General features: G+C 38.2%; 1 protein-coding gene across 2 annotated transcripts in view; it reads left to right on the top strand.

The window, feature by feature from the left end:
* Window positions 1-26,028, top strand: part of Ykt6 (YKT6 v-SNARE) — a 56,225-nt gene that overhangs the window by 18,168 nt on the left and 12,029 nt on the right. Inside the window, exon 4 of one of the 2 annotated variants that reach the window (XM_067149823.2) lies at window positions 20,434-20,578. In XM_067149823.2, coding sequence (XP_067005924.1) covers window positions 20,434-20,571 — 138 coding nt within the window. In that variant the 3' untranslated portion in view covers window positions 20,572-20,578. Of the gene's footprint in view, window positions 1-20,433; window positions 22,021-26,028 lie in introns of those variants that run through there. The other variant, XM_068228318.1, reaches the window with a different exon arrangement.

Genomic DNA, 26,028 nt, shown 5'->3' with positions numbered 1-26,028 from the left:
ATGTTTCCCAACGGTAGTGGCATTTTTCATCAAGGTAATGCGCCATGTCACAAGGCGAGGAGTGTGATGGAGTGGTTTGAGGAACACAGTGGCGAGTTGCAACTGATGTGCTGGCCCCCAAACTCGCCAGATCTTAACCCAATTGAACACATCTGGGATGTGATTGAGCGTGGCGTCAGAGCTCATCACCATCCTCCCCAGAATTTATGAGAATTAGGTGACTTGTGTGTGTAGATGTGGTGCCAGCTCCCTCCAGTGACCTACCAAGGCCTCGTTGCTTCCATGCCAAGACATGTCGCCACTGCTATCCATGCCAAAGGTGCATATACCGACTATGAGATAGATGGTCGTAATGTTCTGGCTGATCAGTGCAATTAGCTGACCGTAATCAATTACATCTGTACTTTCATCAAGTGCGAGCATAAAAGGCCACCATGTTTTGAATTCTCCACTTGAGCTGTCTCTCTAAATTTCCTCCCATGGCATGAATACGACGAGACACTGCCTGTTTTGAGGGACAGACCAATTCAAATTTCTGCCTTTCTCCTGGAGTTAAACATTCCGCAACAGCGAGCAAACACTATTTCACAATAGGCCCCACCGAGAATGGTTTCCCGTTCATCGCAATGATGTGAGTGACTTTGTAACTTGCTCAAATTGCTGCCTCATTGGTAGTTTCTTCAATATAATTTACCTTGAAAAGAAAGTATAAGAAAGTATGAATAAGTTTTCCTTTTAATCTGTAACGGTTTGTCAAATGAATCTACAGTGATATTTGTTTTTTAAAATGTATGTCTTTCTCTGTGTCAGCTTTGTCTAGCTATGAGTTCCTGCTGTGCTGTGTCTTCCATCTGTTCAACTGTTCCATCACAAGTGTTGTATAATCATGCTGTACGTTCCTTTTCCTCATTGAATGTAGCACTTTTTGATATCAGACAATACGGGAGTCCGTTCTTTTCAGTAAAGAGGAACTGTTCTTCCTGGTACTAACTAGGCAACGGGCATCCCCGGCTTGACATAGTGACGTAATATTATGTTATCTAGTGATGGGAAACAACACATCATCAAGACTGGTAGGAGGCACATGGACTTGTGCCATGACCTTTGCCCAGTGATGTATTTGCTATCACACTCTGCCCACAATCCCCCTCCAACTATGCTCCAAGCACTGTTATGTACTCGCGCATACGCATACTCAAACTCGTGGATTTGGAACAGACTGTTGTAGGTGATCTTATCTGAGAAGCTAAGTCATTTCGACTTAAAAATTAGTGGTGAACATATGATCCAAGGGCAAACTCCTGCATGATTAAAAACCTTTACATTTAAATTTAAGTTGAGTTATAACCACAAATAAAGGAAGGCAGACTACTCCCCCTGAGATAGCCAGTTTCCCAAGCGGGGAGCTCAAACCGAGCATGTCTGCTCACCAAAGTGGTCAGACAGAAAGACATGGACGCTCCACAGCTCCCACGGATGGAGCGGGGAAGTTCCAGAAACAGGAAATGGTGCAGTTACAAAAGGAGACCAATCAAAATGCAGAATTCACTTTTGGATCAAACATTCACCAATTAAAAACTTTCTTATTGTGACCAATTAAAATATTCTTCCTTCTTGCTGACCATGAGAAATGAATGTTCTAGAAATGTTCAGTCTTGAGAAACAGGGAACGTGCTTTCAAAACTGCACGTGCTAGTACCGGTTGTCACACAATAATGTGACCAAATATGAAAATTTCTTAATCCACAGATTCAATGATACCTTTTCTACATTCAAATATATAAGAGTTTTTAAAAGAGTCAATTTAAAATATTCTGGATGTCCAAAAGTCCAATCCAACAGAACATAATTTTATACAAGATCAAAATATTTTTTAATATAAAAAACTAGCTGATGAACCTGTGCTTCGCTACGGGATTCTCAGAAAGACTGATTTTGTGGTTTTCCTAACTGAAGTCAACATAGGTCATTACAAAATGTCAGTAGGAATGCAGAGATTAAAAGCAATGCTATCATATAAAATACTTGATCAACTGAAAAACCGCACATTTTCTCACTTTTAACGAACAGTACTACGGTGCCGATCTAACAGTCCAAAGTTCCAGAGCTGGAATGACCAGGCCGCAGACAACCATGAACACTCCTCTGCCATTATTCCGTTAAATATACACACTGCTCATTCCAGTCAGTGCCTCAGAGTAGGGATTGAATAGCTTGAATTCTATGATGAATCAGTGTGTTATGTACCAGGGGTATCAAAAAATTTATGAACCAGAGGAATGGCATGCTAAAAAAAAAAGAAAGTTATCTAACTCCCCAGCTACTTCCCACTTTATTCAGGCAGGCTGTTACACTCGGTACGACCGGGCAAGTTGGCCTTGTGGTTAGGGACGCACAGCTGTGAACTTGCACCTGGAAAATACTGGATTCAAATCCCACTGTCGGCAGTCCTGAAGATGGTATTCCGTGGTTTCCCATTTTTACGCCGCTTCCTTTACACTCCCAGCCCTTTCCCATTGTCGCCATAAGACTTATCTGTGTCGGTGCGACGTTAGCAGATTTTAAAAAATACTTGGTATGCAACAGTAATCCCATCTATCGGAGATGAGTGGCAACAGAAGACAAAAAGCACATCACAACAAACAATGGTCAATGTAATGTTATTGTTGATCAATTTTATGAGCTTTCTATGTTGTAGGCCTTCACGTTTAGTTTTCTTTTGACTCTGTAATATTAGAGTGTGTTATAAAATTATTTATAGCATAGGTTGCAGTTTCTTCTTCTCCGACTGATTTTCATTGAAATCTGTTGACCCATTTTCTCGTGACTCGGCACTGATATGTAACAAAAATACAAATTCATGAATATCTCTGTAATCATAACCAGTATAGTAACAATGTATAAGACAAAAGTAATCGGAAATTTAATACTATATAATTTTAGTTATGTAGTATTTATCGATACGACCACTAATAACATAAATATTTGAGAATAACATTTTAAGCCTTCCCCTAAACTACTATTTTACTCAGCGTGAATATATTTATTTATGGCCTAGATTATAGCGACTTATTCCCCGACTTTGCATACCTATATTCATTAAGATAGGGCTACCAGTAACATAAATGTTTGAGAATTAAATTTTAGGCCTTCCTCAAACTACCATTTTTGTCAGCGTGAATACAATTATTTACAGCCTAGATTGTAGTGACTTATTCTCCAACTTTGCCTACCGATTTTCATTAAGATACAACCACTAATAACCTAAATATTTGAGATTTAAGTTTTAGGCATTCCCCTAAACTACCATTTCACTCAGCTTGAATAATATTAGTTATAGCCTAGATTATATCAACTTATTACCCTGACTTTGCGCACCTATTTTCATTAAGATACTGCCACTAACAACATAAATATTTGAGAATGTAATTTTAGCCCTTCCCCTAAACTACCATTTCACTGAGTGTGAATAACGTTATTTATAGCCTAGAATGTAGCAACCTATTCCCCAATTTTGCATGCTTTTATTAAATTCTCTTCAGCTGTTTTCTCGTGATGCGTGTACATACATACATACATACATACATACATACATACATACATACATACATACGTACGTACATACATACATACAGACAGGCAGACAGAAATTACGGAAAATTAAAAAGTGCATTTCCTTGTTACTGTGGATATGACTGATACAGAAATACTACCCTTTTTAAATTCTGAGCAATGTACAGACAAAACTCTTATTTTACATATATATAGATGAGAGAGTCCTAATGAATTTCCCCTGCTGTCTTCCTGCGGTTACCAAGTTATCAACTCATCTCTTCATCTGTCACCATTGGAACAATAGTGTAGTGTAGCTTCTGGGCCTCTTCTAGATTAGTGTTTGAAGATGGTTTTCATAATTCCGATGGTACTGAGCGTGTAATATATGATGGTGATGTAGATGTTGATTCCCACCAAGATGCATGGCTAATGCATAGGGAACCTTATGGGAATCAACATCTATATCATCTGATGGCCAAGCAGGCATCAATTTTCGGTAATGAGACAAAGTCTCGAGTGCATTGGCACTGCCGGTGGCACCAGGTAGCCCACGCAGTGGCCTCCACGGTATGCACTAGTCATGCGTATTTGAAGGTGTGTTAGGTAGCAACGGATGAGCCCAACCTAGCACACGGGGGCAAAACGCTAGCAACCAGGAATGAGTTAGCTGGAAAATTTATAATGTCCAATAACGGACCATTTATATTGGTTATATGTGATGGGTTCTTTTAATTTCCTTCAATACATCTTCATTCTGTTTATGGTTCCTTTATAGTACCTGCTGTTCATATCAAGAATGTAAATTTGTTGGCCACTAATCTCCTACTATCTTATGGATTCCCTAGATTTTGCAAAGGTCTCTTTCTTTCAGGAAGGATTATTGATAACTTAAATATATGAAAATGTTCTTCCTTTCCAAACTTTTGCTCTTTATTGGGTACTTTCCTCAGATTATAATTTTAAATTTTCACTTTTGATATTCATGTTGTATTTCTGTGATCAGTCGATTGTATACAGAATTCTGCAGGTCATCCTCAGAGGATACTCTTAAGAGAAATAAAGCATCAATAAAAGTTTAGGAATTCCCATGTTTGTCAGTCAAAGGCATTTATGCAGGCAATAGTGCTGCAGTCAGATTTGATGGTAGAATGAGTTCTTGGTTCAAACTAGTTACAGGTGTTAGACGAGGCTATAATATGTGGCCTTTGTTGTTTACAATCCAAATGATTCCTCTACTGGAAATGGTGCAGTTACAAAAGGAGACCAATCAAAATGCAGAATTCACTTTTGGATCTAACATTCACCAATTAAGAACATTCTTATTCTGACCGATGAAAATATTCTGTTGCTGTAGTTTCCCATTGCTTTCAGCTGTGCAGCAGTATCAGCACAGCTAAGCCATGTTGAGTATTATTACAAGGCCATATCATGCCGCCTTTGTAACTTCGAAAGGCTGCTATTCCCCCGCCCTCCCCCCCTTTTGATGACCAACCGTTAGTCTGGTCTATACAGATGATTTACATATTATGATAATAAAGACATTTACAAAAAAGATACAAAAGGTGAAAGCTAGAAAAGCAGCTGGGATTGATAAGATTTCTGGGGCATACTTAAGACAGTGGGTTGGGATATAGCACCATATCTGAAATACTTATTTTATTACTGTTTGCATGACCGGGCGAGTTGGCCGTGCAGTTAGGGATGCGCAGCTGTGAGCTTGCATCCTCGAGATAGTGGGTTCGAACCCCACTGTCAGCAGCCCAGAAGATGGTTTTCCGTTGTTTCCCATTTTCGCACCAGGCAAATGCTGGGGCTGTACCTTAATTAAGGCCACGGCCGCTTCCTTCCCATTCCTAAGCCTTTCCTCTCCCATCGTCGTCATAAGACCTATCTGTGTCGGTGCAACTTAAAGCAAAAAGCAAAAAAACCCTCTTTGCATGAAGAAATTATACCAAATGAATGGAGAGTTGCTATAATAGCCCCACTGTCAAAGGAAAGGGCGATAAGCATAAAGCAGATAATTACAGGAAAGTCAGCTTAACATGTGTTGCTTGTAAGCTCTGAGAAAGCATTCTTTCTGATTACATTCGACACATTTGTGGAATTACCAACTGTTTTTATAGCAGGCAATTCGGATTTTGGTAAGGTTATTCCAGTGAGGCCCAACAGGTAGGATTCCAGCAAGATATAGCAGATATTTTTAGATTCAGACGGACAAATGAACTGTCTATCCAAGGCATTTGATAGGGTAGATCGTGGGAGTCTACTGACGAATGAGGGGTATTGGACTAGACAAATGAGTGACTACATTTCTAAAAATAAAGAATTAGAGTAGGTCTGTCTGATCCTGCAATGATTTAGAGGCTGTCCTGCAAAGCAGTATTATTGGACCTTTGTTTTCTTATATATATAAATGATACTAGCTGATGTACCCGTGCTTCGCTATGGGATTCTAAGAAAGACTGTCTTTGTGGTTTTCCTAACTACAGTTAGTTAAATTAGGCCATTACATAAACGTCAGGAGGAATGTAGGGATTAAAAGCAATGTTATCATATAAAATACTCGCTCAAATGAAAAACCGTACATTTTCTCACTTTTAACGAACAGTGCTACGATGCCAATCTAACAGTCCATAGTTCCAGTGCTGATATGACCAGGCCACAGACAGCCATGAAGAACACTCCTCTGCCATTGTTCCATTAAATATACACACTGCTCTTTCCAATCAGTGCCTCAGGGTAGGGATTGAATAGCACGAATGCTATGATGAACCAGTTTGTTACGTACCAGTAGTATCAGAAAATGTATGAACCAGAGGAATGGCATGCTTAAGGAGAAAGTTATCTAACTCCCTAGCTACTTCCCACCAATATTTGGCAGGCTGTTATACTCGGTACGACCGGGCGAGTTGGCTGTGCGGTTAGGGGCGTAAAGCTATGAGTTTGCATTCGGGAGGTAGTGGGTTCAAAATTCACTGTCGGTTATCCTGAACATGGTTTTCCGTGGTCTCCCATTTTCACACCAGGCAAATGCTGGGGCTGTACCGTAATTAACGGCAGGGCCGCTTCCTTTCCATTCCTAGCCCTTTCCTATCCCATCGTCGCCATAAGACCTATCTGTGAGGGGCCGATGACCTTCGATGTTAGGCCCCTTAAAACAACAAGCATCATCATAAGACCTATCTGTGTCGGTGCGAAGTAAAGCAATTAAAAATACTCGGTATACAGCAGTAATCCCATCTATCAGACATGACTGGCAACAGAAGACACAAAGCACATCACAACAAACAATGGTCAATGTAATGTTATTGTTATTCAGTGTTATGAGCTTTCTGTATTGTAGGCTTTCACATTCAGTTTTCTTTCGACTCTGTGATATTAGGGCGTCTTACGAAATTATTTATAGCGTAGACTGTAGTTCCTTATTTTCCGACTTTACATAACGATTTTCCGTAAATTCTGTCTACCCATTTTCTCGTGACTTAGCGATGATATGGACTTAGCAATAAAAATCCAAATTCATGACTATCTCTGTTATCATAGCCGGTACGCTAAAAAGATATAACACATAAATGATCAAAAATTTAATACCAAATAACTTTAGTAATGTAGTATTTGTCGATAGGACCACTCATAACACAAATATTTGAGAATTAAATTTTAGGCCTTCATCTAAACTACCATTTCTTTCAGCGTGAATAAGATTATTTATGGCCTAGATTATAGCAACTTATTTCCTGACTTTGTATACCAATTTTCATAAAATTCTCTTCAGCCGTTTTCTCGTGATGCATGTACATACATACATACAGACATTACGGAAAATTAAAAAGTGCATTTCCTTGCTACTATGGACACAACCAATACAGAAATACCATCCTTTTTAAATTCTGAGCAATGTACAGACAAAACTCTTATTTTATATGTATAGATGAGTAAAGAACTGAAATCACAGATAAGGCTTTTTGCAGATGTTGTTATACTGTATAGAGTAATAAATAAATTACAGGATTGTGAGAGCTACTACAAAAAGACCTTAATAATGTTGTGCGATGGAGAGTAGACAATGGTCCGATGGTGAACAGGATGAAAAGTCAGGTTGTAAGTTCCAACAGGAAAAGTCCTTTCAGTTTTAATTATTGTGTTGATGAGGTGATAGTACCTAGTTGTTATTATAAAGAAAGATCTTCATTGGGGTAATCACATTAACAAGGTTGTAAATAAAGGTTACAGATCTCTTCATATGGTTATGAGGGTATTTAGGGGTTGTAGTAAGAATTTAAAGGGGAGAACGTATAATCTCTAAGACTCCAATTGGAGTATGGTTCCAGCATATGTGACCTACACCGGGATTGCTTGATATGAGAACTGAAAAATTCAGAGGAAAGCAGCATGATTTGTTCTAGATGATTTCTAACAAAAAATGTTGCAAACTTTGGTATGGGAAAACTTGGGAGTGAGGGGACGAGCTGCTCGACTGAGTGGCATGTTCCAAACTGTCATTGGACAAATACTGGAACATGGAATGATACTAGTAGACAAATAAGTTTGAGGGGAGCCTATAAAGGTAGGAAAGATCATAACATGAAGATAAAGTTGTGGGCAACAATAATCCTTTCACTGTGCTGGTCGTAGTAACTTACCCACTGCCCTATTTTCTTATTCATTATTAAACCAACTCCTGCATTTCCCCTGTTTTATTTTGTGTTGATAATTCTGTAGTCATCTGACCAAAATTCCTGCTCTTCCTGCCAACGTACTGCACTTATATCAACTACATCTAACTTTAGTCTATCCATCTCCCTTTTCAGATTCTCTAACCTACCACAGCAATTCAAACTTCTAATATTCCACGCTCCGACTCATAAAATGTTAGTATCTATCTTCCTGATGATCGCCCCCTCTCATGTATTCCAACCCGGAGATCTGAATGGGGGACTATTTTACCTGGGAGGAAGCCATCATCAGTACATCATTCATACAGAGAGAGCCACATGCCCTCGGGAGTTAGTTACGACTGTAGTTTCCTGTTTCTTTCAGCCATGCAGCAGTATCAACACAGCTAAGCCATGTTGAGTATTATTACAAGGCTATATCAGTCAATCATCTAGACTGCTGCCCTTATAGCTTCCGAAAGGCTGCTACCCCCTCCTTTCGATGAACCAATCATTAGTGTCTCTCGATAGATACCCATCCGATATGGTTGCACCCAAAGTTAATAGAGAACAGTAATGTTTTAGTCATTCCACGTTATGGGCTGCCATTGGCTGTCGCTGTGACGTCACCATGGAACATTGCTAGTAGCTGCTGACAACAGACTGTATTAACGTGCAGGTAATGTTTCACATTTTAATAACCTGCCGAAGTGATATTTTATAATTTTCGAACGTCATCCAATGTATAGAAACAGATATTCTGTACAAGATAAAATATATCGCAGCGCTACAATATAAGAGGTACTTAGAAGTGTGCGATATTTTAGGTTTAAATCGCTCGTACCTTAGTGAAGATGATATTGACGAAATGCATAGAATCTGCACCTCATTGTGACTGACAGAAGGAGTTTGTTTTATATCACAAACATTGTTAATTGTTCAGCACTTCATAGTGAAAACTTTCAGGACACATTGTGATGTGTAATAACTTCAAGTCTTGGAATACTAGCATCAGATAAATGGTTTGTCTTTCTTTCCATTCACGTAAGTCAAGAAGAGTATCACAGTCTGGTATATTCACTACCTACTCTATTTTCATCAAAAGGACTACAGTTCGAATCATAGTCGACGGAAGAAAGACAGGATATGAAATACGTTTTTCTCCGAGTTCTGCGTAAAAGGCAAAGATCCTGTGACTTTGTAGGTGAAGTTTAAAATAACAAATACAACAGTCACGAACATGTCTAGTGTCTCATCGGCAAGCTGTGTGAACGCACTAACATGTTCATCTAGCATCAAGTACTGGATAGCCTGTGCTGTTATGTTAGAAAACAGCTGCTAATCGTACACGCTGTTGTTCCCTGCCTATCACATTAATATGTTGCTGAGAAAGCTTAGGAGCACATTCACCACTATCCAGAACCAATAATTTTTCAATCATATTTTTCGTTGCTGTTTTTTTTTTTTTTTTTGCAAGGTAGTACAATACCTTTGTCCAAGAAATGATTTCTCATTACTTAAATAAATGAGGTACGTCAGCAAACACCCACACATTTCTGCTCGCGTTGTGAGGATTAGGAAAATGCGTGTTTAGGTATGTTACCTCAAGTTCTTTCCACACAGATGCATTCTTGCCTCCCATGTCTGCCACAGTAGCTACAACATTGTACGAGACGCACTCCAAGAACAATATTATTCTTTCAGAAGCGTAGCTGTCATAGGTACGTCATAATCAAAGTAGGCAGGTTGTTTCCAAGATGCAAACAACCCTTGAACCATAACAACAAGAACATTGCTATGTGATCTTACTATTCCGTCTTCTTCTTGGTCATAACAAATTCTGCTATCGATGTTCATTTCATCATATGGTACAACACAGATTCGTTCTTTGTCACTCACTCGTTCAGCTTGCATTTTCATCAGAAGTAGAACGTCTTGCAATATGCCTGGCCGACAGCGAAAGGAGTGGTTTATCTATGTTCTTAGCGTTGAAAGTGCAGTCAGTGGGTATCCCATTTTTTCTCGCAAGAAAATGTAGCATTTCTGCCAAACAGCACGTAGAGTATGATAATCGCTTTACAAATGTCCTCCTTATTCCATTGAACTCTTTTAGATCCATTCAACACACGTCTTATTTGGCTGGGTGAAAATATTTTCCTCAATATTCATTTAACATCGTCACACACTAAAGCACTCATGTTATTCTTTAGTTTGTGAACATTTCTTTGTGAAAGTGACAGCTTATTCGCAAGTCCTTTGTTTCGTACTTTTAATTTCATATTCACATCATACAACTGAGCGTTTGTTGCTTCAAGAGCTGCAATACTTTTTAATAAGTTGTCCTTTTCTAAAGCAAAGTAAAAGTAAACTTGTGTCCTCATCCCGAGGTGGTGCAACTCTTTTCAGGAACACCCCTTATGGAGGTGAGTTGCAAATACCATTTCAACCACATACCAGCCCTCCTGCCATTCTTAAATTTCTGGCACTGCCAGGAATCGAACCCGGGGTCCTGAGGACAGCAGCTAATAGTGCGAACCATTACACTATGGAGGCGGACCTCTTTTAAAGTGGAGTAGGATTATCTTCTATGTCAGTACATTCGTCACCTGTTCTCGTAATGGGTGATAGATTTTTTAAAGTCTCAAGAGCTCGTTTTTGCACTAGTCTTTTGTCATACCACTCCTTCCTTTCTTCTGCAGTAGGCGAGGTCTTGCAGGCACTGACTACAGGCATGTTATCATTCCTATTCATTAAAACAGCATTCGTGTTAATGCATGGCAACATAAGTGAGGGAACAGCACCAGGTTTAAGCACCCACTTCCAAGGCAAATTCAACAGTTCAGACCTCAAGTCCGTTATGTAGTCTGCTGAAAATGAAGAGAGCAAATTCAAGTATTTTTAAATATTTACCAAGTCTTTTCTGCAGCACTTCGATACCCAAACATTTTGTAGTTTAATATCACGCGGGATAGCATGCGAAACTATTTCACTTTCTTTGGGGTTTCGGTTATGGAATTTACAGTTTACTACAGCACAACCCGGCATTGTTTGTCACACAATTCTAGAGCACTGTGAAGAATAGAGCCGTAGTCACCGTATCACGACCGCCTATTGAGCGATTTCTCTTTACAGCTTCATTTCACAATTATCTACCTTGTACAGAGTAAGTCACAGCCAAACAGCAGAAACGAAAAACGAAACTAGGACCTCTGACACTTTTTTAAACACGCACACACTGTAAACATAAATAAACACATCCGATACATGTGATGAAGGATTTGCCGCGATCTGCCCTGGTCCCGCATTACTGGCTGTTCCACTGTGACGTCATGTGCTAAGTGAGGAAAATGCAACACCTTCTACGCATAGCTGAGTGCGCACCCCTGGTTGCACCTGCGGCTCGGCTATCTGCTCCATTGGAATGTGCAAGCCTCCCCATCGTGGCACGGTCACATGGTTTGCAGGGGAGGGAAAATGTGGAAAGCTTCACGATTTTGTGTGTCATCCTTGCGCAGCAATATTAAGGGGACCAAAACGGGAAATGTCAAATTTTTCCATTAATATCATCTGTATTAATAACTGTACATAGTAAAAATTGTGTAAAACATAATTTCTGATATTTTATATGCCATGTGTTTTTACCATACTGTAGCAGTATAAAGACAGCAGTGGGAATGGATTGAAATTTCAGTATAACTGATATAGGCTGATTACACAAAAATATTAATAATAGTAATAATAAAGAATGAAATGTAAGGCTTAGTAAAAAGCTTAGATCCAACAAAAGCATCGCAGCACAAAATGTAAAAAAAAGCAGGTTAGGAAACATAACTACAGAATGGATGTGGAAAGCAGCATGGAACCCTGAGAGGTAATGGAACATAGCCTTTTGCTATGAAAGAAAATGGAGAGGGTAATTGCCCTTGGATTACAAAGGAAATTAAAGCGCTATTAAGCATGCCTATAGACATGCGCACTACGCTAAAAGAAATTTAATCACTGAATTTGAATCTGTAGAAACAGTAATCCGATGATACATGTTGACAAAAATGAGGCCTAGTCCCATTCTACACAAATATAGAAATAAATCCAAACACAGAGGTACAGTATACTTGCATCACTATCTAAACCTCTACAGATAATGTGCATAGATTTTCTGTACTTATGCAAGGTGACACAGAAATACTGGGGGCAAACTTGAGGGATAGTTACACCATAATACTGTGCCCTACAGGACCCTAAAGTTCCGGCCAGGCGAAAGCCGGTCTCGAACCCAGAGTACAGTAGTGAAAGAACTCTCACAAACGTGAGCTTGTGCACATAGTCTTACCTGAACACATATCCTCGCTCAGCCGTTCCAAAGCGCTCTTCTCAGGGATAACATGGGTGGACAATGGGCAACATTAAGATAAAACACTAGGATATGTGACTAATCAGGTAAGAGTCAGCTAAATTAAAATAATAAAAAAAATCTAACAGAAAACATCGCTGCATTCAAAGTTTAACAAACAGGGATTTATTACATAAACGAATCTATTTACAAATATAAGAGCTTTCAAAATGCTTGGGTCAAGATAATGTTGAGCCGATGACAACCAGTTCACTGCCTTCACGAAAACAGCTGTGCTGTAACAAGCATGTTACAATTGTGTAAGTAACGAAATCTAGAAAAACGGATATCTGCTGAAATACACATCTAACAGTAATTCCCATAAAATTTACTATGCCTCGTACCATCGAACCCCGGTGCAAACAAATATCACCACATAATGTACAGTGTCCTGACTCGGTCATGAACCCTAGTCCCATGAAGAGTAAGGCGTATAATAGTCATATACAAACAATATAAAAGAACACAACCAACATATCCAAGGTGTCAATATCAAACAGGCCAGTGTTAAAATTAACGTAGAACAAATAGAACATTAAAAAAATCTCCCTGCTTTCAAAACATCAAGGTCGTCTCCTCCCCTTAACACACTCGACAAGCTGCAGACGGCAATATAACCAATTTTCAAGACTGTGACGTCAGGCACAACAACCCTCACCCTCCGACCACTTCACAAGCGACAGTCCACATAATTTACGAGCTCAGCTGGCTCGCCTTTCAAAAACACCTCACGTAACCTGGCTGCTAAAAGTACACTTTTAAATACACCTGGGCGATCCGCCCTCATCTCAATATCACCAGCAATATCACAAATCTTACTTCCGCCTCCCATGGGCTCAACCTTGGTACTACAAAAACACAAATCACTAAGCGATAGTCACATGGCCATAATAAGGCATCTCCAATACATCCAATATACTCCCAACTGTGCTGGGCTTTCTCATATCAATACATACAGTCAGCTACATGCATAATGCTCATATCTCTCAAATATTCGGACTCGCTCGCCCTATCAGTGAAGCTAGGTGAATTACGGGTTACATCCTGGTCACAACTATACACATCTACGTCTGCAGAGACAAAGGCCTGAACGCGACACAATAAAAAAAATGCCTGCCTGTAAGACTAACATCCTATAACCAAAGGAGTTCGACCTGACCCAAAAAGATAACACGTACGCTAATATAATACTATCAAAGGAAATATAAACATAGCAACAACGAATCTACAAACACTCATCTACCCTAATGTACGGGGTTCGAGCTTTAGGCCTAGCTCTATATTACCAAGAAATTTTCCTACCCTAACTAATCTGTTGACTGACGGCCCCCTATTCCTATCTAAATTTAAATGACATGCTTGAAACAGAATTGGAAAGCTCTGACCTTAAGTGATTGATGACATGACGGAGCGGCCCTCCCTGTGGACCACTGAATTTACCACATCATGACAGACTGCGACGGTTGTAGCAGTTACTGGTGACCACTTGGAGACATTCTTTCTTGCGTGACTCCTTCGTACAGCTCCTTAGATGGTTGGAAGATGTCCCCTTCGACGTTGCGCTGATCACGTACGCCCAACGTTCCTGGATCGATGCCCGTTGTCGTGTTGGCTTCAGCTCCGGTTGTGGCTTCCTCGAAATGATGATGTGAAAGCTCGTTCCGACTTGATGCAGGGGTAACTGAAAACAAATTCATTCATTACAGACTGTCCAAACTCGATGCCTGTTTCCACGACTATCGTGTCTCACACGTTACATTGACCAAGTCTTGTTCAGGATTTTAAACCTGGTACACTATAGTTTCTTCACTACTCTTAGTCACTGTTATTTCATCCTTTCACTCGGATAACATGTAGTTCTGAATTACCCTGAGCCTATATTTATTTTAGCATTACGTCCGTTACAACTTGACCTCACAGAAATATGAAGCTACTAGTTCATCAGTCTCTTATAAGCAGTACCTCATCTCATCATAGCATATCACCACAGGTAAAATCAAGAATTCAGCTGAATATTCAAGTTGATTACTTACTTCCTCGCAGATACAGTAGTACTAGTTGTATGTGCAGCTCGAAGACAAAGCGTTGTTCTCAGTACCAACACGCAGTATGACGACTCGTTCAAGCAGCCTTCTGGTCAAAGAATGAGACTGATATGCCAGGCGGCCTTGTTTTTATAATCCAGTTTAGCGTAACCACGCCGCTTGATCGCGTGCAGGATACGCGCGCCCGCGACTCGAAGTTTTCCCGCACAACGCACTTCAAGTACCTTATTTAACGAATGCATTTATGGTTGCAGCCCTAATGCATATCAAAATAAAGCAGAAATTATGCAGGTTGCAATTCTTGTATCAAATCCAATGCAACTCTTCCGTAACCAAAGATATTAATTTAATTCTTTCTTCCCTCCGAATGTAAGTTTTGCCGGGATCCGGGAAGCGTCCCCAATCTTCATTAAGAGGCTTGGCTTGGGACATAACTCCCTTTAATGAGGTTCTGAGATTTCTCATAATGATGCTCTAGCTCTCTTCACACAAGAACGCTTCTTCTGGACTCTTTTATGAAATATACTATAAGACAATGACTTCGTGGGTGGTCTTATGTAATCCCAATATCCAATACTAAAATCTATACTATTAGTCCATGAACAGTATGGTTCAATACGGAGATTAAGAAAAAGGGTATTGCCTCCAGACAAGTAGTATATGATCTTAGTTGAGAAGATAAGTCATTTCGACAAATTTATCGGTGAACGTGAAACTCGAGGATAAACTCCTGCGTAAGAAAAAGGTACATTATCACATTAGAATGAAGTTAAAAACTATAGTTAAGGTAAAAACAGTGCTTACCCTGAGATCGGATTTCCCATGAGGAGACCAAAAGACGAACATGTCCGCTCGCTAAGATGGTCAGAAGATCAAAGACCCAGATCCTACCTCCCACCAAAGGAGCGGGGTGAAGTCGAGAAACAGGAAATGGTGCAACCACCAGAGAGAACCATTCAGAATACAGAATTCACCTTCGATTTTTACATTCACCAATTACATTAACTCTTGTTTTCTCCTATCAAAAGGCTCTTCTTTCTTGCTGACACCGTGATAATAAATGTTCGAGAAAAGTCTTTGTTTATGCAACAGGAAACATGCTTCCAGAACTGTGTGCATGTAGTATAGTATGTTTCATAATTTTGACAAAAAACAAAAATATTAGTATTCACAGATAAATAATAATTTTGATACAACCCATAAATGAGAGTTTCTAAAACAGAATTTAAAATGATCTGGATAGATCCAGGTTTGTGAGGTCAAAACAATTCTTCCAAGTCCAAAAGTCCTAACAGATTAAAATCTTATACAACAAAAAATATATTTTTTTTAATACAATAAAATAACTTTCAATCCATTCCCACTGCTATCTTTATACTGCCACACATACAAGGAAAAATACTGTACATATTCACAATTATTATGCTTTTCACACACTTCCAGATATCTCCTGAAATATTAGTGACATAACAAAAAATATAGAAATTCCAATTTCCAATAATTTATATCTAATACATTTTACAGTGCAGACTATTATAATGCAGATATTCATGAATTTAGATTTTTGGGCAAAGACTAGCAACAGCAGTCATGTCAGCAATAAATAACATTACACAGACTGATTGTTGTTAATTGAGGTTTCATTTGTTCTGTCACTCATCTCTGCTAGATAACATTACTGCTACCAAGCTCGATAGCTGCAGTCGCTTAAGTGCGGCCAGTATCCAGTATTCGGGAGATCGTGGGTTCGAACCCCACTGTCGGCAGCCCTGAAGATGGTTTCCCGTGGTTTTCCATTTTCACACCAGGCAAATGCTGGGGCTGTACCTTAATTAAGGCCACGGCCACTTCCTTCCCACTCCTAGTCCCTTCCTGCCTCATCGTCGCCATAAAACCTATCTGTGTCGGTGCGACGTAAAAGCAAATAACAACATTACTGCTGCAATAGTTCAGAAACAAACCTGTCATGGACAGCTATCCATCTTAATTATAAACATTTTCTTATCTTAGTCTAATTTCAGTTTCTAACCGTCTTGTATTGTTCACTTTGTCTTGACATAACTAAATTTTAAAATATGAGAGTCGAGTCATAAGTCATGGCAACTAATTTTTTTTCTCGTGAACAGGAGGCAATACGGAAAATCTGCATGTGGAAATATAGGGCATGTACATATGCATAGTGCCTGAAGTCAAATTCTGACTTCAGGAGATTCTCCTAGGAAAGTGACAGAACACAGGCCATTAGTAAACATTGTTTTATTATGGTATAGACAGCAAATACATGAGACTACATACAAAGGACAGGTCTCCACTGGTTACAGACCTTTGAAATAATCACCCAAGGTTTCCACTGTGCGTTGCCAGTGGTGGGGCAGGTGGTGAATACCATTCGCCGCATGTGTATCGCTAACGTGTGACACCTCTCTCCGAAATGCTGGTACAATGTTCTCTTTGTTAGCAAACTGTTGTCCACGTAATGGCTTCATGACTTTGGGGATTACATCATAGTCACATGGGCTCAGATCAGATGAATAAGGCCGGTGTGAAAGAACCTCCCATCCCCACCGTTGTAAGCGACGCTGAACGATGGCTGCTGTGTGAACTGTCGCGTTATCGTGTAGGAATATGGTGTTGTCCAAAAGATCTAGACACTGATCGATCACCCTTACCCGTACATCTTTAGATATTGGACATTGGACGACCTGGGCGAGGCAAATCGGCAGTTGATACTCTACCTCGTTTGAACGCCTCTACCCACCTCGCCACTGTTCTACTGTATAGGGCATGGCATGCACACCTAATGCTTCCCACAGCTCTGCATGGCATTGGCGTGCATTTCTGCCACAGAGAACTGCTATTTTAATATACGATTGTTGCTCCTGCTTGTTGATTTCCATTTTATGATACTCTTACTCACACACTGAACTTGGGGGACATGCTTAGACCCACACTCTTGTTTACATACACCTTCTAGTGGCATCATACGCAAGTACATACCATACGTTTCCAAATGCACATCTTAGATTTTCGATGTTGTCGCCTGTTGGCGAGAAAAAAAATAGTTGCCATGACTTATGACTTGACCTACATATATTACTTTTACCATTTTAATTTCTTTCCTGTAATTTTCAGTACCAGACTTTTTCCAGTTTTTACTCATTGGACACTATCATAGATTTTTCTTAATCATTGAATGTCATTATCATATTCTCCCACAGAGTGGCTCGTTGGCCGAATGGTCAGTGTAGTGACCTGTGGTTCAGAGGATCCTGGGTTCGATTCCCAGTTTTGTCAGGGATTTTGATCTTAAATGGTTGATTCCCCTGGCTCGGGGACTGGGTGTTTGTGCTGTCCCCAACATTCCTGCAACTCATACACCACAAAGAGCACTATCCTCTACCCCAATAACTCGCAGTTTTCTATACATGGAAGATGCTGCCCACCCTTGTTGGACAGTCTACCTTACAAGTGCTGCACCTTACAAGGCTAGCAATATCCACACTGTGCTTCCTCTACTATGTTGCATTTTCAATTTCTTTACAGTAGCTCGCAAGAATTGCAGATTATGGCTGAATCTGTGATTTGCACGTTTTAAATTACTGACCACCTTGCATTTATGAACTACAAGAGTTGCATAATCAGTCTGGACACGCTGTCTGTTTTTGACACAATATTGCTACCTACCTCATCCAGATCCATTGCACCAGAGTTTCCTGCCTTCATCTGTACAGGAATTCTGTAAATTTCATAAATTTTTACTGTGAGGTCATGCAAGAGTACCAGTGGGCATGCTTGCTGAAAGTACAAAACAAATAGGCACCAGTGCTTACCTAGGCCTTCAACCATTTCTCTACTAGAGAACCATAACAGGGAAATATCATAGGAAGACGCTTGTTTCTCTCTTCCCTCAGTGATATTTCACAGTGGAACACAACAGTAAACCATGTCCATCATTGTTCTGTCACTAGATAATGATACTAAATGTGGCATGTTGCAATAGCCAACTGCAACATAGGTACTTTAATCAGGCCGAATGCTATTGCTCGGTGGCTGAAGGGGGTAGTTACTAGTGTGGATACAGTTTCTGGTGGAATGGCCAGGTCTTTTATAAAAAATGTAGGTCTAGGTTTTACTATCAAAATGGGATTATTCTTAAATGAAATATTTATTAGAGTTATATATAGAACGATAGGAACTTGGATAGAAATACAAAATAGAATATACACAGTGACTGGTCTGTGTGAAAAAAGAGAGCAACAGAAAGAAAAGGAAAACATATGAGCTCTCTCCTTTTCAATCTTAATTCTTCTATATTTATTCCTTCTCAGCCCCCAGTGAGCTTGTTTCCCAGTGATGCCTGCCCTCATGATGAAACAGGGAAGCTGAATACATACAGAGAATGTTTTTTTTTTTTTAAATTTCTAATGACTCATTGAGTGTTAATTCCTGCCCTTCTAATGAAGCTAGTCAGAATTACTCCATCTTTATTCTTCACATTTAATTTTTTCACTCCTGTTATTATTTGTAATTTCATATAATAGTTTTTTTGGTGGGAATTATTATTTTACGTGGATGTACAGCTGAGCAGTCACCCTCTCTTAAACACTAATCAGAATTGGAAATAGAAGAGGTCCAATCCTACGAACAATGAAGGTACATTATCAACAAAAGAAAGAGATAGACCCTGAGGGGTGTGAAAATGAAACTCTCTAGGCTCCGCAAACCTAATACCGTTAGGGTCAGTAGAGAAGTAGAATTGAATAAGGGGGTTGAGATAGGAGAGGTAAGAGTGAAGAGATTAGCACAAGTGGAAACATTGCTGGATTAGACTCAAGCAAGGGGCTCCTTGGTTGCCATCCATGCTCTGAAGATCAGCACCCCTGGGGGTTACCCATTTTAGTCGGCCTTTACAACATACAGGGGATACTGTAGAGGTATAGTTTCTTTCCACAGAACACATCATGTCTTATTTCCAGAGTGAACAATTCCTTTTCTTCCTTTGTTCAGTAACTACTCTCTTACATATTCTCTCTCTTTTTTTCCTTCAGTATAAATGTCTACTTCCTTCAGTCTCTTTGTTTCCATTCTCTCCATATTGTTTTAATTCTCCTTTTCTTTCACTCTTTGATTCCATCCTGGACTCTCTTCCGGTCATGCTGTCCGTGATGTATAACCTAATACCTTTCTCCACTACTAACAAGTCCACTCTTAAAATTCATCCGACCGGATGAGTTGGCCGTGCGCGTAGAGGCGCGCGGCTGTGAGCTTGCATCCGGGAGATGGTAGGTTCAAATCCCACTATCGGCAGCCCTGAAGATGGTTTTCCATGGTTTCCCATTTTCACACCAGGCAAATGCTGGGGCTGTACCTTAATTAAGGCCACGGCCGCTTCCTTCCAACTCCTAGGCTTTTGCCATCCCATCATCGCCATAAGACCTATCTGTGTTGGTGCGACGTAAAGCCCCTAGCAAAAAAAAAAAAATCATCCATTTCTCTGCAACCTTCTCAGTCTCCAGTTTTGGATTTATTCTGATATTGGGTAGCTTTAAGGCCAAGTCTTGTGGTAGTACTTCGATTGTAGTGTCATTTGTGCATTTCACCCAACATCATATATTATCAAAGAAATTACATATTATTTATGAGAACCTGCCTACAAATGTGAGAGAGAGTGAGTGAGTGTGCGTTTTTAAAAATACATAGTATTTTAATGGTTTAATTGTTCACTTTTGAGAAAGCAGGTTCTGCATTTTTAATCAAATGTGATTTTTTTCTTCTAATTTCATTCCAGCACAACACTATAGAAGCAGTATTAGAAAGAGGAGAGAAGTTGGATGATTTAGTTGCCAAATCAGAAGGACTGAGTGCTCAGTCAAAAGCATTTTATAAAACAGCCCGGAAAACTAATTCATGCTGTACTTTTGGATAAGATTTGTGTAAGTTTATGTAAAAGTGATGATGTTATATGTTTAAGAAAAATGCAGGAGTAAGCCAACCATTAAAATGATCAACTGTTGATGTCTGTTCTATGGAATAGGCATTGTGAAGAAAAAACTGACATGTTGGCTTATTTTGAATTACATGTTGTTGCTAATTCTTAAACATTAATTATTTTAAATATATATGTGAAAATATTTTTTTACATATCTTTTTGAGAATTCAGTTTCTACCTTTGAAGTTGACCCTGTTGTGGCTCCAAGATGATTTCTTTTTACCATGTTTTTTTTTACATTTCATGATTTACCAAGTACCATTCTTATATTCCCCAAGGAAATGGAAAATTTTATTTTCCAAAGTAATATTTCGAGTAGTAAGTGTTAGAAGTGCTAAAATTCCAAAGTGATATGTGCCATAAATGTATGTACCGTGCATCTGGTTGTGTGTGATACAACAAGAAAAACAGCATGCTGTTTTCGTTGGTAGTCGTATCAGAAATAGTTAAGGGACATAAAGAGGTATATATATTCTATAACTAAATGTACTGAGTTCCTTTGAATAACATTTCTCAAATCTTTGGTTTTTTCCACCTTTATTCTGACTTTGTGCTACTATTCTGTTAGATAGTTCCAGGATTTTTGGAACAAAGTTTTAAAAAATAATTTCCATTTCCATAGATCTGGAGGTTTTATACCTGTCTTTCCTTGAAGCTAATATGTTGAATTGGTAACCATTTAGTGAGTTTTTTATTACTAATTGTTTTGATCTCTTGATCGAAGTAAAGGAAAGCAATATCAAAGCAATTGAAATGTTAACAGAATACTGCTTTAATGAAATATAAAATTGATTACATTTTTAGCTTTTTTTTTAAAAATGAGTACTGAATCAGCTACTGGAACATTACAGGTTGTTACTCGTCGCTAAAAGCGTATTTTTTTAAATGTGTGGAATGTTACTAGAATTTAAAATATGCATTCCAGACTGTATGTGACATTTAAATATACGAATGTATCAGAATTGCATTATTTACAGGTATTATATACTATTTATCTCTACATGTTGCTGTTGAATGATGTGATTAAAAGTGTTAAATGGTTAATGACTTAGCATATTGGTGCGTGTATTTGTTTGGGGAGTTTGAGGTCTGTTAGGTATCTCTGTGGGTACTAAATGTTAGCTTGTATATTGTTAATTAGAGGAGTAAGATTTCAAACATAGAGACCATTCTTTCAGAGTTTAGACACCTTATTGGTTGTTTTGTATCTTAGATTTGTGGTCTGCTGGTTTAGACCTCTTCTTTTATACATTTTTTTTAATTTTCCCTCCTTTTTTTACTCAATAATGTTGTATCATACTCTATGTTGTACTCTTCTGTTGTTTCAACTGTCCAGAATAAAATCAACATGTTTATGTTGTACTTTTAAATGTTGTATTTCTAATTACTTTATTTTTGAACCCACAGCACCTGAAATTGCTATTGTATCCGAGTGCAAAAGAGAAATTATCGGATTGTTTTTCCTACTGATTTTATTTCTTGTCATTCATTTTCCTTTCATTAAACACCTCCTGTATAACTATTATTCTTCACCTTTTATAATTGAAAAACCAAAATAATTATGTACCTTCTAATGGGTCAGATATTTATTCACAATGTGTAGTGTATTGGGTTCTCAGAAGTAGATTTTAATCCATTCCTATAATTTCTGCAAAAATCTCGAAATGACCACATTTTTAAAATTCCTTCCTGAGTAGGTATTAGAAGAGTGTATTCTGGATGAAATTGTAAGAGATGCAACTGCACAATTTCCCTTTTCTATGACGTGATTAAATAAAATAATATTTATGAAGAGTTTATTTTAGTTCAGCTATCCTTCCAAAGAAAATAACTTTTAAAAAATTGTTTTAAAACTTTCAAATTATTATAACTTTTGTTAAGGATAGGAGCCAGGTTTGTTTGACATTTTCTGCTCAAGATGTTTTCAGCAAACAACTCTATCAGTGTCCGCCTCCGTAGCGTAACGGTTACTGTTATTAGCTGCCGTCCTCGGGGGTCCGGGTTTGATTCCTGGTACTGCCAGAGATTTAAGAATGGCAGGAGGGCTGGTATGTGGTTCAAATGGTACACGCAGCTCACCTCCATTGGGGGTGTGCCTGAAAAGAGCTGCACCTTCTCGGGATGAGGACACAAGTTCACGTTTAATGCCATAAGTGACAGCAACTCTTCATGAATCACTCTCTATGTCCATGCTGGATTACACAGAAATCTTAAGCCATCGGGAAGGTTTTCATACAACAAGAATATAGCAATGGTACTCGCTACCATTGACCAAAAATAAAATTTTAGGCTACCACTGTAGCTATAAAGCAATGCTAATTAACTTCTATTTTCAAATTAAAGGTGGGGCATGGCTAAACCATTTGACAAATTAACAAAATATGTCAAAATCTTCAGTAAACTGAATAATAATTCTTGAATTTTCATCTACTGACAATGCATGTAAGTAATTTTAAGAGGTAATAAAAGAAATTCCACATTCAAGAATTTAAAACAGTATTTTGTCACACTCAGTTTTATAAATAGGGAATTTTCCCAGGAAGATTACAGTGCATCAAATTATTTTTACTTCACTAACTGTGAGAAAGGAAATGCCACTATCATTTTAACATCAAACTTAATTGTGTAAATTCAATTCTGTAACTGGAGAATTTGTTCTTTTTGTTTCATTTTGCATCATTAAAAGAAATATCCATATACTGTATACAGTATGTATATTTAATACTACCTGTATTGTGTAAATATAATTCCTGCAGATAAGTTTAAATTACCATCATTCTTAACTTTTCAGACATAATGAAGCACAATTCTCTCTCACTTTCTCTGGAGAATGTTCAAGTGCATTAAAAATATAACTTGATTTTCAACAAACTATTCAGGTGAACAAAAACTTGCCTTTCTTCTTCTTCAGCTCCTCCTCCTCCATAAATCATCACATCCCCAATTTAATTAGTATGTCACATGAAGCAAAGTGAAACTTTTGAAATAAAAATCTGTTTTCTAACCAAATTTTAGAAGAAGAAAATTAATGTATAACTGAAAGAAAAAAATATTTTGAATGTACCACGTAAACGTGTGCTAGGTTTCGTGATGATGTAGGTTATGAAGACATACTGGATGAAAGTCCCTAATAAGTTACCTGCGTTAAAGAATTTTCAGCTCACATAACTTGATATGTATTAATTGATGAGTGCTTTTTTGGAAAATGATATAACTAGCATCCTCACAGAAAAGAGCAGAGATGGAAGATACATTTTCAGATTGCCGAATCCTTGTCAGTATTTTTTAAGTTTCTTTTTGATTTGATTCATTTTTCACCTTCTTCTGACTGGTACTGCCTTTGATGAAATCAGAACATTAGCTTGTAAATTTTTATATTTCTCATTTAATATAGTTTTCAAGCATAATTTCTTCATGTTATAAAAGTATAGTTAATATTGCGTTGAGGAGCCTTTAGTGGCACTGTTACAGATTAAGATTGGTCAGTAAGGGGACTGCTAATAGGAAGCAGAGGCTGTGTAACAAAATATGCATTGGACACCATTAAAAACATGCAGTGCAGCACAGCATATTGGAAAAGATCGTAATTGATTTCATTAAGAACTCCTTCGGCATCATTTATCATCACTTATACTTCCATTATCTACATTTTTAAAGTATTTTTCCTTTTTTTACTAGAGACTTAGAATAATTATAATTGTTTTATATTCATAGCATTAGGTTTTCTTATCTGTTGTAAAATTCGGCTGTAACCATTTAATAGAATTCAGGATCCTTGAGGTCTCTCCCGGCAGGAAACTGATGTCAGATATGAAAATATATACTGTATGTAAATTCTATTCCATTTTGATAGGCTTATTAGGTTGTTTGTGAAAAATGACGAAGCATTTGGTTTTTTTTATGACATATTTTAACATTTGAAAGATGCTTATATCAAGATATGCAGTTTGTGGTTGTTTAAAATCAAAGCTATTATAAATTGATTTATAATTCAATCAGAAGTGCTTTTTATTTGTTGCTGTTCAGTTCTGTCTATAAATCTTCCATTCATATACCTCAGGAGTGAGCTTCAAATATCTTTGCTTCTTAACCTGAGTTTCAAACTATGAAGGTCTGACTGATAATGAATAATAAAGTAAGTACATCCTCTTCTTGTTTCAGATTTAACTCATTCCTATCTTATGCATGCTTTTGGCTTTTTATTTAAGATGCTATGATCTTTGGATGTATGTTAAAAGAAAATATTTTTCACCGTTAATTTGCTATCATTGCTTACACAGATAACTACAGCATGTATTTGACCTGTCCATGCAGTCAGGTCTCCCTTCAAAAGAAAATACAGTGGAACTTCGTTAGTACATTTTCGAAGGGACTGAAAAAATTGGACGTCAAAAGTTGTAAAATGTACTACCGAAAATGCTATACTGTATTTATGTGTAAAAATAATTTTAAAAAAGCGTGTCATAGACATGTGCATGAAATTGCCGACCTTAAGAATTAGTTACATGCGCTATTATAGTCACAACATAAACATAGGTTTGTCAGTAACTTACAGGGGAAATAAATAACAATGTAAAAATAAATTACAGTATATGGAATTTAATTCTAATAATATGTCTTACCTCACAGTCAAACACGAATATTTACGCTGGTTTGGAATACATTTGTATGGTTGATTGCTTTCTTGGTTTTAATTCTAAAATTGTACTGTCCATCCTGTTTAATCAAGTCATTACTTCGTTATCAACTTTGAAACTAACACGTACCGAGCTCGATAGCTGCAGTCGCTTAAGTGCGGCCAGTATCCAGTAATCGGGAGATAGTGGGTTCGAACCCCACTGTCGGCAGCCCTGAATATGGTTTTCCATGGTTTCCCATTTTCACACCAGGCAAATGCTGGGGCTGTACCTTAATTAAGGCCACAGCCGCTTCCTTCTCATTCCTAGGTCTTTCCTATCCCATCGTCACCATAAGACATATCTGTGTCGGTGTGAGGTAAAGCAAATAGCAAAAAAAAAAATAATAATAATAATAATAGTAGAAACTAACACACATCGCTTCACTATGTCCATTGCCTCCATCACTTTTGACACCGCGGGAACTGGCTTAGGATCTGGCTCATCATCACTTTCATCCTTCACTGATGCTTTTTTGTCTTCTGTTCAAGTATTTCATCTGTTGTCATAGTTTCACACACTGGAACATAGTTATCACTGTTGATGTATGTTTCGAAAATGACGTCTCCTGCTATTTAGCGCCATTCTTCACTCTCAGAAAAATCATCTAGCATGACGTCATCAGTGCAAAAATGACAAAAGCCAGCTGCATTGAAGCAGTGTTTTGTTCCACAGAATCTCAGGCAGCCTTAATGAAATATACGAGTAAGACTGTGAT

This window comes from Anabrus simplex, chromosome 6 (assembly GCF_040414725.1).
Source record: "Anabrus simplex isolate iqAnaSimp1 chromosome 6, ASM4041472v1, whole genome shotgun sequence".
Classification (NCBI taxonomy): Eukaryota; Metazoa; Arthropoda; class Insecta; order Orthoptera; family Tettigoniidae; genus Anabrus; species Anabrus simplex.
Note: the sequence above shows the minus strand (reverse complement) of the source record. Positions and strands in the feature narration are given on the sequence as shown.